Here is a 14642-nt window from a genome sequence, read left to right as displayed (position 1 = left end):
TCCCTTTTGTCCTCCAACCCTCCTGAGCCCGTGTTAGCCCACGGCAACCAGCAACATCCTAGAAAGGGAACTCTAAGGATTGTAGTTCAGCCTAACCGAGTTAACATTCCTCAAAACCAGCGAAGTGATTAGGTGGACAGAGGGAGACAGTCATGTGACCATACTAGGGAAGATCAGACTAACAATTTTCAGAGCCTGTATTAAATACCAGGTATGTGATACACATCATCTACTGTAATTTTCTTCCTCTTTTTGTAAATGAGTTAACAAATTTAAAGGCTTTCAAGATTAGGTAACGGGTCACAGAATTTGGGATTAACATTTCAGTCTCATTTCATACTCCAATATAATGTACTCTATCACACCATCTCAAATTACTCAAATCTAGTAATATGGGTTACCTGTTAGGTGTATTCAAGGTTCTATGGAGGCATGGAACAGGAAGAATGATGAAGGAAAGGCTAGACTGCTTCATAAAGAAAGTAACATCTGAATTGACCTTTGAAGGGGTATTGGGTGTTTCCTAATGGTGGAATTCAAGCTCTGTGTCACATGAACAGGGAAGGGTCTGTGGTTATGGGATTTTCAAGTGCCCCCTTCCCCAAATCATGGAGGCCATCTCAGCCCAGTATCTTTTGTAGCTCAGTACATACTTATAAGCAGTAAGTAAGATGGCACCGCAATATATTTTTTGTCAGCCTCTCCTGTTAAGCCTAGCAATTGGCAAACCCTCCATAAATATTTTCACATTAGCTTTTTTTAAGCTCTTAAAAGAGGAATATCCCTTAGAGTCCTCTTCAGAGGTTGCCAGTATCTTATCATCAAGTAACATGTCCCTTCAGCTAACAAGATCTTGATGCTTTGTAATCAATACTTAATATCCAGAGATTACATTCAGACTTTAGAAAGAAAAAAAAAACTCAAAGCAATTCATGTCCCCTAAAAGGAAATCGTACTTTATTATGATTAGTTCTCAGGGCCAAAATAAGGCTGTTCTCCGCCTTCAGTATTGGCAGACTCTAAGTGCAGAAACATGAAAAGCCTCAACTGCTCTTGAAGATAGGTATCTTTCCCAGGCAAACATAGATTTCACTCACCAACCTGGCCTGCAGAAAGGCCTCTTTTTTGGCTTTCCAATGCTTGATTGGCTTAGGCAGGGCTTAGAAAGGAAACAAAACAAACAAACAAACAAACAAAAATCTTGTCGGTATCAGCAAAATCAGCATGGATAAAGACAGAAGCATATGAGGACATCCCCTTCAAAAGCCCACAAAACTAATGCATATAAAGCTATCTGTGGAAAAATAGGTGCTTTCTGTGAGGGATGGGATTATTCAGTCGACTATAAAGCTATAATATCTTTCTCCATGAAATTATTTCGTAATCGAAATTCTCAGAGGCTTTCAGAGTAAATAGAATGATGCCCATTCAAAGGCCAAAAAAAAAAAAAAAATTGAAGCCTAGAGAGAGAAAATGACTTTCCCACATTCTCTGAGCAAGACAGACTTGGAATCACTATTGACTCCCAACCTCCTGACCCAGTTTTGTTATAATCACAATATTTATCACAGTATTATCTTAAACTTGACCCATGGTGATGAGGCTTCTGCTCTCTTAATTTTCTCACAGATGAGAAAAATTAGATGGTTCTAACACAAGCAAACTACTTTTTTAATGTTTATTATTTAAAAATATGTATTGTGGAGATTATAAAATCATCTATAATCTCACCACCTAATTTTGGTGTAAATACAGGGGCTTTACATCACACTTGTAACATAATGCTAGCTAACTTAACTATAAGGGCTCAGAAAAGCAAGTAAATAATAAAAGGAGAAAAATTAATTTATCCAGGAAGCTTTCTCCTTTTCGATGTAAGACATACACATACCTTGTCCCCCCCCCCCACACACACACACATGTATCATTTTTCTCTCTCTTCCCTCCTTTTTCTGCTTTGCATTTGTTACTATCTGATTTATATTATATTTATCTGCCTTGCTTAGTGACCATGTGACCTGCTGGAATATAGGCTCCACGAATCAGGGGGATTTGGGTCTGCTTCAGCCATGGTTATCCCCCCTGTGGTGAGAAAAGTATTAGCAGGTTCTTTGTGAACATTTGTGGATTACATCAATGGATGGATGGATGGATGGATGGATAGATGGATGGTAAAGGTAAGTTACCCTTTGTAAACTAGAGTTTCTAAAGGGTAACTTACCTGCTGACTTTCCATTTAATCCCCTGTAAGATCTTAATCACATCTCCTCCCATTCTATATTTTCTCTCTCTGTCTCTCTCTGATTTTTTTACATGACTCTGGTCAGAGTGTATATATATTTATATATATGTATAATAAGATATATCTTTATAGATACCTCTCTATATGTGAGATATATCTTTTTCTATCCTAACATACTACTTGATTAGAAGAAAATGTGGAAATGATAACTGATAATTGAAAATTCATAGACCTGCTCAGATCGAACTATTACTAACATTTAATATCTTGCCTTTAGCTCATTATTTTCACATTGTAAGTTTCAAACGATAGTATGATCATAGTATAGATACAATGTTTCATGGTTTTTAACAGACTTGGAATTTCATTGCAAAAACAATTTAATGAGATTGATCAAAATTTATATAATCATTTCCCTTTCTCTGTATATGTATGTTATAGTCAATATATTTCTTTTATCATGTTGCCATAGACATTTTTTTTTTTTGGTAGAAAGCTTTTTCCAAATTGGGGATTAAGGAAAGACTTTTGAATGGCCTCCATGCTACCCCTTAGCATCCTGCCATTACCCTCTCCATTCCCTCACCCCACTGCTGATGTAATTTATGACTCTGGCTTCGTATTTGTTTGAAGCCAATCCCTTAAGGGGTGACCTCCCAGTGTCTTCAATTATTATTTTAAATGACGCCTTAGGCCCTGCCTGGCACAGTGATGCCCTCACCTTCCCTCCTGCCTTCCAAGCACTGAGCTCAGCTGCCAAACTAGCTATGCCCCCTCCTGTCCCCAGAGCTGCCTCCAGAGTCCCAGCAGAGAAGCAGATTAACCCCTTTTGTTAGCAGAGGTAATTTGTCTGGGCTCAGCATTAATAAGGAATGCCATAAGCAGTTGGGGTCAGGAAGAACAGATCTGTCAAGCCCCAGGGTTAATTTAATAGCAATCTGTTGGCTGTCTGCCTTGTATATTAGCTGTGAATCCAGTGCTATGTTTTGCTTTCACCACTTAGTTCTTTGGGACAACAGGGAAATAATTTGGATAGAGAGCTCTGAAGGATAGAGAAGGGAAAATTGACTGTCAAAATGCATCATTCTTTTCCAAGATAATACAGTGCTTATCTTTTTTCACTTTCCCTTCCAACATGAAGGGCAAAACCACATATGCTGAAGGTGTGCATCTCCCTTTAGAAAAGAGTGAGAAGAAAGGCCTGAGATGATACAGATCTGAACTATCCTGTTCCCATCATTCCCATAAAGCCATTGAATTTGGTAACTAGTCTCCTCCCAAATGTTTTTAGAACTCAGCAAATCCTCCATCAGTTAACAACTCAAGAAATCCCATATGTTTCTGTCCCAGTTTATGGTTCAGAAAAGAGGAAAATAATTATCAAATCATAGGACACAGAAGTCCTGAGTCAGATGCTATGTCCAAATTCTGATTCTGAAAAGTGTGGCCACCAAAGTGATCAGTGAATTAAAAGAACACAGTCTGCCCTCTCAGATTAGCCAGGGGAAGTTTCAAGACAGCCAGAATTACCGCACTGAGAAAGGCTGGCTCTGTAAAGGCCTTTTCTCGGGGGAGGAAAATAGCATATGGTCAAGAACCCAGGCTCTGAAGTCAGACAGGGTGGGTTCAAATCCCAGCTCTTCTCTCTGCTAGTCCTATGACCTTGATTAATTTACCTCAGTTACTGAATAGTACTGACCTCGTTAGGCTGAGATAAAGGTCAAATGAGACAATACACGGCACTTGGTGAACATTAACTGCTGGTTATTACTATCGTCCTTGTCCCTGTCATCGCGGTTGTTAAAAAGAGGATTAGAGTCATCCTTAAACACCCACAGAGTCAGACATTCTAGTCAAAAGAGAGATGCTTGGGGATGAGGGATGATGGGGAGGCTTGGGCAGAAGGGAGGGAGCAAGTGAATGAGGGAAGGAGAGAAGATGGACCCAGAGGAAGCAGCCCTAAGCAGACTCAGTGCGCACATCCGTGTTGGTGTTCTTGGTGGTGGGGGATGTTCCTTCCTGCTTTCAAAGATATCTTTAAGCACTTCGTTTTCACACATTCTGACTTTGGGGCTTTATTTTTAGGTGAGAAAAAAATAACAGTAGATGTGGCACCTCCCCCTCCCACACAGCAAAGATCCCTTCCAGTGAAGCTTGTTTTTAGAGCTATCCTGGTAGAGGTTGAGAAAGCTGACACCAGATTTTCTTTCCCTATTTTAGGAAAAGAGAAACATGCTCACTGGTATGGTAGGCTTTGGAGGCTCTTTCTGGAGGGTGATGAAATCTGACAGCAGCTGAACACTAACCTCTGCTCACCCCATCCCGTGTCGTGGCCACAAAGCCCAGGGCAAGGGTCAGGGGGGCTGGAGAAAACATAAATGCAGCTTGGGGCCTTCCAGGGGGCTCAGCCTCCTGTTCCCCAGCGTGTGGTGCTACCTGCAATAATATTTATAACTCTGGTAGCAGTTGAGTTGAAAGGTAATGTTTTGTGAATCCAGGGGACCCACATGCTTTGGAGACCCAAGTAGTATTTACATCTGGGTTTGGCGGGGGAAATTGTAGTACAATGTAGTGTCAGTTCAGTCGCAGACTCATTTGAGAAAGAAACAACAGGACTTCGCAGAGATCATTGAAGGGGAAAGAGGCACGACCAGATACAGAGCCATTATTGCACCAGAGTGCCTGCTGGAGCACAGGTGATGTTTGATAATAGATGGCTGTGTTGGTGCTGGTATGACTACAAATACAGGTGCATTCACTTTTACCTCATGTAAACTTTAAGGAGGGGACTATGAAAAGCATAAGAAACTTTCATCCATCCCAGACTAATAGCATAGTCTGTATCAAGTTAGTTCTTGTTGAATCGATGCATTGTTTCCCAAAATGGGATATATAAGCTCCCGGCACAGGTATAAACATGTTTATTTTAATTATGTATTTATTACATGTACATTATTCAAAATGTAACTAGCTTGTTAAATCTATGATTTTATGAATATTGGATTACAGCTTAGACGAGGCTAAGGAAACAAAGTGAGTCGATAGAAGCTGATCTGAAGAAAGCGTGTTAAGCATATACCACCTGGTGATATACACATGGGGCCAAATCACAAAGGCGGCTCAGAAGTGGTGAAGTCTAGGAAAAGTGGGCAACGTTTTGGTCAGCTTTCCTATGTAACAGCATCTGCATCACGAGGCCTGTGGGGTCCTCAGACAGCACGTCAGCCCCAGCCAGGTGCCTCCCATCTGTACGTGGGTCCCCCAAGCTCTGGGTAAGGGTATCAAGGAATCGACACAAACCTAGCCCCTCACCCATGCCAGACCTCCTCCTGAAGGTCCTGTGTCCACTGAGTCACCTCCTTAATTAAAAGGCCAGATGTTTCATTTCAATATACAAGGATGTGGTCTTTAAAAATGGAGCTATAATAATTCTTGATCAGAATGGAAAACATTGAGGAAGAAGAAAACAGATGATAAAGGTATATTCCCTAGGAGGCTAAAACTGTCCCACCATACAACTGGATGGCTTTTTTTTTTCTGGTGCTTAAACTCCCACACAAGCTCTACAGCAAATCACAGCTTATAGAAACATGAGGTCCTTTATATCTCTAATAAGACAAATTTTGCACAGTTAGCAAAATCTTGTACCTGAGATAAAATCCTGTTGCTTCCACTCTAGCCATGTGACTTGGAGCCAGCTTCCATCTCCACCTCTGATAAATGAGGATAAGAAAAGGACTGGTTATAGAGCTGTTATAAGGATTAAATGAGATAAAGTACATGGTATGCTTTGCACAGCAGTTGACCTATAGTCAGTGTTCACTAAATGGTAGCAGCTCTTAGTATTGTCACCCATGTGTTGTTAAAGCAGATCTCAGGGGGCACCTGGATGTCTCAGTAAGCATCTGACTTTGGTTCAGGTCATGATCCCACAGTTCCTGAGTTCAAGTCCAACATCGGATGAGCTCGAGCCCCGCTTCAGGTAAAAGACAAGCCCCACTTCCTCCCTCCCTCCCTCCTTCCCTCCTTCTCTCTCTCTCTCTCTCTCTCTCTGCCCCTTCCTCACTTGCATTTTCTCTCTCAAAAAAAAAAAAAAAAGAAAGAAAAAAAAAGGAAGATCTCAGGGATTTCGTAGAAGAGCATTCACAGTCTATCATAGATACCTTTTATCAGCCCAGGAGTCTGGGGAAAGATTCAAGTAAACTGAACTATTTAGTTGGAATGGGACTAGTTTCTTCACCACTGTTGTCAAATGAGAAATGAAAGTCTTTCATAAAACGCAGCTCGGCACATTTTAGCATGGTTGCATGTGCAGATAACTTTGGGTTTGGGTCGATGGAACATGTTCTATATGCTATGGAGGAAGAAATGCATGTAAGGGGCCAGGGAGACCTGAGTTCTAATGGTGCCTCTGATTCCTGGGCATCTCTGGGCCTCATCTGCCAAGCCCAGTAATACCCTCACATTTGCTCGCACATTACCTGTGAGGATCTACTGTGTGTGGTAAACGCTCGCCTGTTACACGAAATGCAGGCAGTGCTGCTACGAATCACCCCCGCGGGTCTGCCCCCTTCTGGTCCCTGCCTTGACTCCTCCGTGCCAGATATCGTCGACATTAAGCCGGCCAACATGGAGGAGCTCACAGAGGTGATCACAGCAGCCGAGTTCCACCCCCATCATTGCAACACCTTCGTGTACAGCAGCAGCAAAGGGACAATCCGGCTGTGTGATATGAGGGCGTCGGCCTTGTGTGACAGGCACACCAAATGTGAGTAGCAAGCAGCACGGAATAGCTGGTGGTGGGTCACTGGGCCCTGACATGCAGGAGGAGGAGGGGAGAGCCCAGGGGATTTGGATCCCCTTCCCCGCCTTCCACACCCTGGCAGCCAAGTTCAGGTGTTGGTCTGACTCAGGACTCAGCTCCATGTGAGGTATTTCGGTACAGATGGAACCTCATGTCCAATGCCACAAACATTCGCTAAAGGCGAATGTGGAATCCAGAGGTGAGTGAGACATGAGCTGTGTCACATCACGTTGTGACATGATCTGAAGTATGTTTTAAGATCATTGTTGCTGCTGTGGGGAAAATGAATCTGAGGAGCTCCCTGAAGGGAGACCAGGTAGGGGATCATTGCAGTACACTGGCAGGGAATGGGCATGGCCGGGACAGGGGCGCCGGTTGGAGGTGGAGAGACGCTGGTGCGTTCTGGACAGATCTCGTGGTAGAGTTAACGTGGCCTGCTGGACTGTGCGAGAAGCTGTCCAGAATGGCACCTGGGGGTGGTGACTAAGTTAATAATACTGTAGTGCATATTTAAAAGTGGCTAAGAGAGTAGATCTTAAAAGTTATCATCACCAGAAAAAGAATTTGTAACTGTGCGTGGTGATGAATGTTAACCCGGCTTATTGGTGATTATTTTGCAACATATACATATATCAAATCATTATGTCATGTACTTGAAACTAATATAATGTGTTTTGGTTATATATCAATTAAAAAAAAAAAGAATTGGCGTGCCTGGGTGGCTCAGTCGGTTGAGCGTCCGACTTTGGCTCAGGTCATGATCTCATGGTTCGTGAGTTACAGCCCCACGTTGGGCTCTGTGCTCCTATCTCAGAGCCTGGAGCCTGCTTCCAATTCTATGTCTCCCTCTCTCTCTGCCCATCCCCAACTCGTGCTCTGTCTCTCTGTCTCTCTCTCTCTCAAAAATAAATAAACACTTAAAAAATAATAATTAAAAAAAATAAAAAAGAATACCACCTGCTGCAGGAAGGGGTTAGTCCTTTTAGAGAGGTTGTAGCTCTGGGAGCCAGAACTCTCAAAGTCCCAATGGCCATAGTGGGCACCAGAGGATAGCTTCAGAGAAAGGGGATGGGTTACATAAAGGGCAGCCAGACTCACAGGCCCTTGGGTCATGCTGGTTTTCAGGCCACTGTTGGAGAGAAAAACAGCTCCAAACTAGTAGGGACTGAGTGCTTCGAAGCCAAAGGCTCTAAGACCCATGTGAGCAGGTGAAGCCTGCTGGCCCTGACAGCAAGTGCTGTGGTAGAAGAGATGGGCCTGGAGCTTTCTGGAAAAGGAACTGCTCCCCAGAGTAGAAGTGCCTAAAGGCAGTGATAATCCATGTCTAGTGTTGGACTAAATAATGTGCAGCTGCCAAGATGTTCATGGGGGACTAGTGTTCTGTTTGTTTCCCCACTACCTTCTGCTTGGTGTTATTTAGCCTCTGCAGTTTGCTGTGGAGACCCAGAAATTAAGACCTTTCTCTCCCATAGTCCCACCTTCCACTTTCAATCCCTGTGTGACATGAGTGATGTGATGGCTCTGCCAGGAGAGGGGTGAATGTGTGGGTCATTTTGATAATCTTTGCTCACTCATTTGGTGTGAGAAGTATCACACGGGGAAGCTGGTTTCTAGAGTGCAGTGCTGTATACACTGTGTGGGTTCTGGAGCCACACGGACCCAGGTCAAAGCCAGACGCAAATGGGTAAAACAATAACTTCTACCTCATGAGTTTGTCATGGGACTGAGGTGAGGTAACTATTCAGAATTGTTAGTGTAAGGGGCAGCTGGCTGGCTCAGTGGATAAACATGCAACTCAATCTCAAGGTCATGAGTTCGAGCCCCCTGTAGGGCATAGAGCCTACTTAAAAAAACTGTTAATGCGACGTTTTACTTTTTTTCGTGTGTATTTTACACTTAAAGCAGATTTCATTTCAGAGTATCTACCTTTCAAGTGCTCAGTAGCCACATGTGGCTCATAGCTATCCTATTATTAGTACCTGTTTAAGACATTTCCATCATGGCAGGATGTTCTTTTGGAGAGGACCTGTCTAGGCTATTAGCTCTATGGACCTATTTTGTTTTGCTCATAGCTGTTTCCCCACACTAAACCAGGGCCTGGCGCATGATAGACAGTGAATAAATATTTGCTCGTGTGTGTGTGCTGGCACTGATATTTGAGCAGTACTTACTTCTGTAAGCCAACAAGAGGAGGAGTGTTCAGTGCAGAAGGACCAGCATGTGCAAAGGTGCCAAGCCACGAAAGATCGTAATGTTGGTGGAACTGCAGGATGAATGATATGGATGGTACATAGGGAATGACTGGGAGACAGAAGTGATTTGAAGCTGAGGAGGAATAGGAGCCTGGGCATATGGCCATGATGAAGAACTTGAATGTTTTCTCAAAGTCAGTGAACAGCCATTTACGTAACCAGGAGAATATGATCAGAATTACTTGTTACAGAAGTTGCTTAGACAGAAGGCAGAAGGATGGAGGCTGGGTTATGACTGGGAGAAAAAACAGGCAAGGAAATAGGTTAGGAAGATACTATAATGTAGACAAGGATTTCTTAACAGCAACACTATTGAATTTGGGGCACACAGTTCTTAGAGGAAGGGAGGCTGTCCTTTGTATCATAGGATGTTTAGCTGCATCCCTGGCCCTTCCCCCACTAGATGTGAGTGGCCAAGGCAAGTTGTGACAACCAAAACTATCTCCAGATGATGTGAAATATCCAGGAGGAAGAAAATTGCCCTTGGTTGAGAACATATTTTAGGCTAGTCTCCGCCCATACCAGCCTGAATGTCCCCGATCTCGTCTGATCTCGGAAGCTAAGCAGGGTTGGGCCTGGTTACTACTTGGATGGGAGAACTACATATCTAGACTACAATTCCTTATCAGTCCTTCAGCATGATTTTCATGTATCTGTGATGAGTCTTTTACTATTGAGAACTCTGAGGGGTCCACTGGAAAGGGAAGACCTCTCCTACATTCACTACATTGAAAATTTGGCTCATGACTTAAGATGTATTCAGGAAACATTTCAGGAATAGTGTGCAAGGCAGTGTGTTAACACCCATATGAGCACTGGAGATAGTCAGGGGTTATGATGTTCAGAGGAGGGTGGGACATTTGGGACAGACATCACAGGGGAAGGCCGAGGCTGAGGAGTCATGAACAAAAGTAGGATTTGGTGTGGTGGGAAAGAGAAGGAGAAGGGTGTTTTGGGCAGTGCGTACAGATTGGGCAAAAGCCTGAAGTTAGGAAGTTATGTGCAACCTTTTTAGAGTCTTAGTAAGAGGTGTCAGTTGGGTGAACAAATATCAAGGAAAGAGGCGAAATAGGGGTGATGGTTCCCATCAGGTTGGTCCTTGAAGATTAAAGTCAGAAGTTTATGGTTCCGTGTATTCATTCATTCGTCCATTCAGTCATTGAACACCTACTCCGTACTCAGAGTCTGGCTCCCAGTGTTTCATAAACTTTTCCACTGAGGACACACAGCACTCTGGGGGCAGGTCATGAGCCTGGCTGCCGTGGAAGAAGGGGCACCCAGAGGCAATGAAACCTCTCTCTTGGGCCCTGGGTGACCCTGCCCACCAGCATAGAAAAAACAGCACACACCTGGCCGAGGCCAGAGATCCTGGAGGAGACCACAGCAGATTTTCTTTGAAGTCTTTTCTGTCCTAAAATTTCACATGAATTTTGCATTTTACTCCCATAAAATGCCTATTTTCAGTTGAATTAAATAATTACATTTCTACCCCACTCCCAAATTTCCAGCAAAATTGATGTTCCCAAAAGATGCAGTGTTCATCCCGTGGCTTTTTTTACTGCCTGGTTCATCCCCCATTCTCCCCCACCCAGACACATACGCATGCCCCAGTTTGAGAAACAGCCCTAGTTATGGAGAGTCATTGGAGATCATCTGGCGAGAGAATAGAGTTATAGAATTTATGTTTTATGGAAGATTAACACAGTGGTGGTGGGAAGAAAGGTAAGAGAATTAGAAGATTTTGGGGGCACCTGGGTGGCTCAGCGGGCTGAGCGTCTGACTTTGGCTCAGTCATGATCTCACAGTTCGTGAGTTCAAGCCCCACATCAGGCTCTCTGCTGACAGCTCAGAGTCTGGAGTCTGCTTCCGATTTTGTATGTCCGTCTCTCTCTGTCCCCCACCCCCACACACACTCACACCCTGTCTCCCTCCCTCCCTCTTTCTCTCTCTCTCTCTCAAAAATTTAAAAAAATTTTTTTAAAAATCAGGAGATTTTGCTTTAGCCTCAACACAAAGGAAATTCATAACCTACAGAAGGATGGTGGCTATCAGAATCAAAAGGAAGAGAAGAGGAAAAGGAACATTTTTTAAAAAATGACTACAGGTGCTATGAGCATTATCAGAGGTTGACATTCATCACACATGGATATTAGTTGTTGATTGTCCTTCCCCTCTGGACCACAAATCCTCTGAGGGTAAGAACTGAATCGGCTTTGCTCATATGTTGCCAGGTGTGGCACATAAGTAGGTGCTCAGTAAATGCTTGTATAGTAAGTGAATTAATGCGCTAGGGTTGACATAAATGGCATATGGGACATGGACTGGTAAAAGCTATACCAGGGCAGAGTGAAAGGTTGGGATTCTGCTGGGAGTATGCTCTGTGTGGGGTGATGTGAGCTGTCTAAGAGGGCAGACACCAGCTGGTAGGGCGGGCCACAGATGCAAAGTGAGTGCCAGAGATGGCTCGAGGACCCCCAGGGTGCTCACTGCCCACAGTGGCAGACACGAGCTTGGGCTTTGGAGTCAGACCCAGACACTGAGAAATAATCTCATGGTGAGGATTGAGGACCCCTGAACTCAGGGTGGAAAAAGGATAAGGCCTTAGAAACTCCCAGAACTAGAAAAGTTTAGAGCAGAAGCTTTGGAATCAGAACTCCACTCTGACATTCAGTCACTGTGTGACCTCGGGCAAGCTGTCTAATTCCTCTGAATCCCCAGTTCCTCATTTGAAAAGTAGAAATAATCAGGACAGCCTCGTCAAGCTGGTTGCTTACAAGAAGTAAGTATCATCTTGTGTGTCAGAACCTGACATCTGCTGGGCACACAGGAGGCAGTAAATGGCAGCAGCACTTACCACACTTATTCCTCCCGAGCCCCCTGGTTCCAGGCCTGGAGGTATACAGTGCTAAGACTCCAACCCCTTTTCCAGATATAGGAAGCCCCATTATTCATTTATTTAATTAGGTTTTGTTGAGCACATACTATATGTCAGGTACTTTACCAGACTGGGGACACAATGGTAAGTGAAACCATACCTGGTTTCCTCCCCCTTAGAGCTAACTGTCTTTGTTAGTGATAGACAGAACCAATAGGAGATAGGTAGAAAGGTAGTAGGTAGGGAGGTAGATAGATAGACAGATAGTCTCATCTATACATATACATGGGTGTGTATGAGAGATTTATTTTAAAATTTGGCCCATGTGATTTTGGAGGATGATAAGTCACAAGATCCACACTGGTACTGCAGGGGACCCACAAAAGCCTGTGATATGTTTCCAGTCTAAGTCCAAAGACCTAAGACCCAGGAGCGCTGATGGTGTAGTTTTAGTCCAAAGGCCAGCAGGTTCATGACCCAGGAAGAGCCAGTATTTTCAGTTGGAGTACAAAGCCAGCTCAGCGGAGTCAGGTGGAAGAATTCCCTCTTACTTGGGGAGGGCTGGCCCTTCATTCTATTCAGACCTTCAACTGATTGGATGGGACTCACCCACATTAGGGAGGGCAATCTGCTTCACTCAGTCTGTCAATTTAAATGTTCATGTCACCCAAAAACACTTTCACAGAAACACCTACAATAACAGTGGACCAAATACATGGGCACCCCATGGCCCAGTCAAGTTGATACATAAAATTAACCTTGGCATGAAGGGAGAAAGACCCACTCATCAGAGAATCGCAAACAGATATGACATTGCACCTGTAATAAGCAGTATGAAAAGCACGTGGTGCTATGACAGAATGGAACAAGGAGCCTACACCCCAGGCAGGGCCCTCCGAGCTGTGACCTGACAGCTGAGAAGTTCCCTGTGAGACAACAGGGAAGGGTCACGGGGCCCACAGAAGCAGGAGGCCTGGAAAGCTGCACAGCCAGGGGCTGCTGCCCACAGCCTGGGTCACATAGCCCTCGAGATGTAGAGCCCGGGGACAGTCTCTGGGGAGGCCCAGGAGCTAGCAAGTGGCCCGAAGGCCTCTGCCGCAGCCCTACCTCCCCATGCCCCCGCCTGATGCTTGTGGTGCCCTGAATTGCCAGCCGCCAGCCTCCTAATCTAATTAAGAAGCGAACAAAATTCATTTTCCTGACTTGTCCAAAGTGCTGACCTTCTTCAGAGCACATCTCCCTTTGTTTGGCTGCTGTAAGCGGCCGCCTGGGCTCCTGCCGGCTGGGAGAACGACTTCAATCTGACCTCTCGCCTGACATTTCATATTGATTTTCTCCATCCTCCTCAAACGCCAGCCTTCAGTGGATGACGGCGCAGCCAAGGTGTGTGAACAGAATTGAGACAGTTCATCAGAGTTCAAAATGAAAAGCAACATTGGCTTTCGGAGATGAGCTCTGAGAAGGAGAGTATTTAATAACCGTCCGCGTTTAATCAAAATGCCGAGGAGATTCGTGTTATCAGAGCTGCATATATTAATTTCCATATGTCCCTCACTCTGCATAGTCAGCAGGGGTTGGGAGGGAGGATTCTCTCCCTCGTCTCTGTTTTTTTCCTATCCCTTCTGGCGGTAGTGACAAGGGTTGTGTTTGCAGTTTGAGATTTTAATGCCTAAAACAATAGGGTGCTGATGGCAGCAGCTGATAGGCTGGGCTGAACCACGCTTTTCCTTTTCAAGGCATGACTGTTGGCAGTTGGGTGAAGAAACTGGCCAGGTATGATGAATGACAACTCAGAGATGAAAGAGAAATTACATCCAAACTCCTTTCTAGTGCACTGCATTAAATCTGGTCCCTGCTCACCTCTCCAACCTCAGCTGCCCAGAGTCTGGCTACGTGGACCTGCCTTTAGGTCACATAGACCCAGACATTTCCCGCCTCAGGGCTTTTGGACAGGCTATTCCTCTGCCTGGAATGCTCTCCCACCATGTTCCCCCTTGTCTGCACTGTTCTCATTTTTTAGGTCTCTGGGAAACCATCACCGCCTCAGAGAGAACTTCCCTGTTTACCCCCATTTGCACCCTATTTTATTTCTTTATTTTTTCATAACATTCATCTATAGATGTTTGCTTTTCTTTCTCTGCATCCCCCCACCCCACCCCACCTCCACCTAGAATGTAATCTCTCTAAGGGCAGGGACTTTTATCTTACCAACCACGGTATTACCAATACTTAGCATAGTGCCTGGCTTACAAGTAGAGCTTCACTGGACATGGGTAGTGGAAAGGCAGGCAGATGGGAAAAGAGGGTGAGAGGGTGTTTTCACTCACTTACTAGAGTCCCTGTAGCAAACCACCCACTGGGTGACTTCAACAACAAAACCTAATGGTCTTACAGTTCGGGCACCAGGTTTCCTAGATCACAGCATTCACAGAGTTCGCTTCTTCTGAGTGCTGGGCAGAAAGGATCTAT

At 44.5% G+C, this 14642-nt stretch overlaps 1 protein-coding gene across 12 annotated transcripts in view; it reads left to right on the top strand.

Annotated features, from left to right (window-relative positions):
* PPP2R2B (protein phosphatase 2 regulatory subunit Bbeta) overlaps positions 1-14642 on the top strand; it is a 316334-nt gene that overhangs the window by 265920 nt on the left and 35772 nt on the right. For all 12 annotated transcript variants that reach the window (XM_049649425.1, XM_049649427.1, XM_049649434.1 and 9 more), the window contains one exon: positions 6846-7010. In XM_049649425.1, the coding sequence (XP_049505382.1) occupies positions 6846-7010 (165 nt within the window). The remainder of the gene's footprint in view (positions 1-6845; positions 7011-14642) is intronic.

The sequence above is a fragment of the Panthera uncia genome, assembly GCF_023721935.1.
Source record: "Panthera uncia isolate 11264 chromosome A1 unlocalized genomic scaffold, Puncia_PCG_1.0 HiC_scaffold_17, whole genome shotgun sequence".
NCBI lineage: Eukaryota > Metazoa > Chordata > Mammalia > Carnivora > Felidae > Panthera > Panthera uncia.
This window is presented reverse-complemented; position numbering and strand designations above follow the sequence as displayed.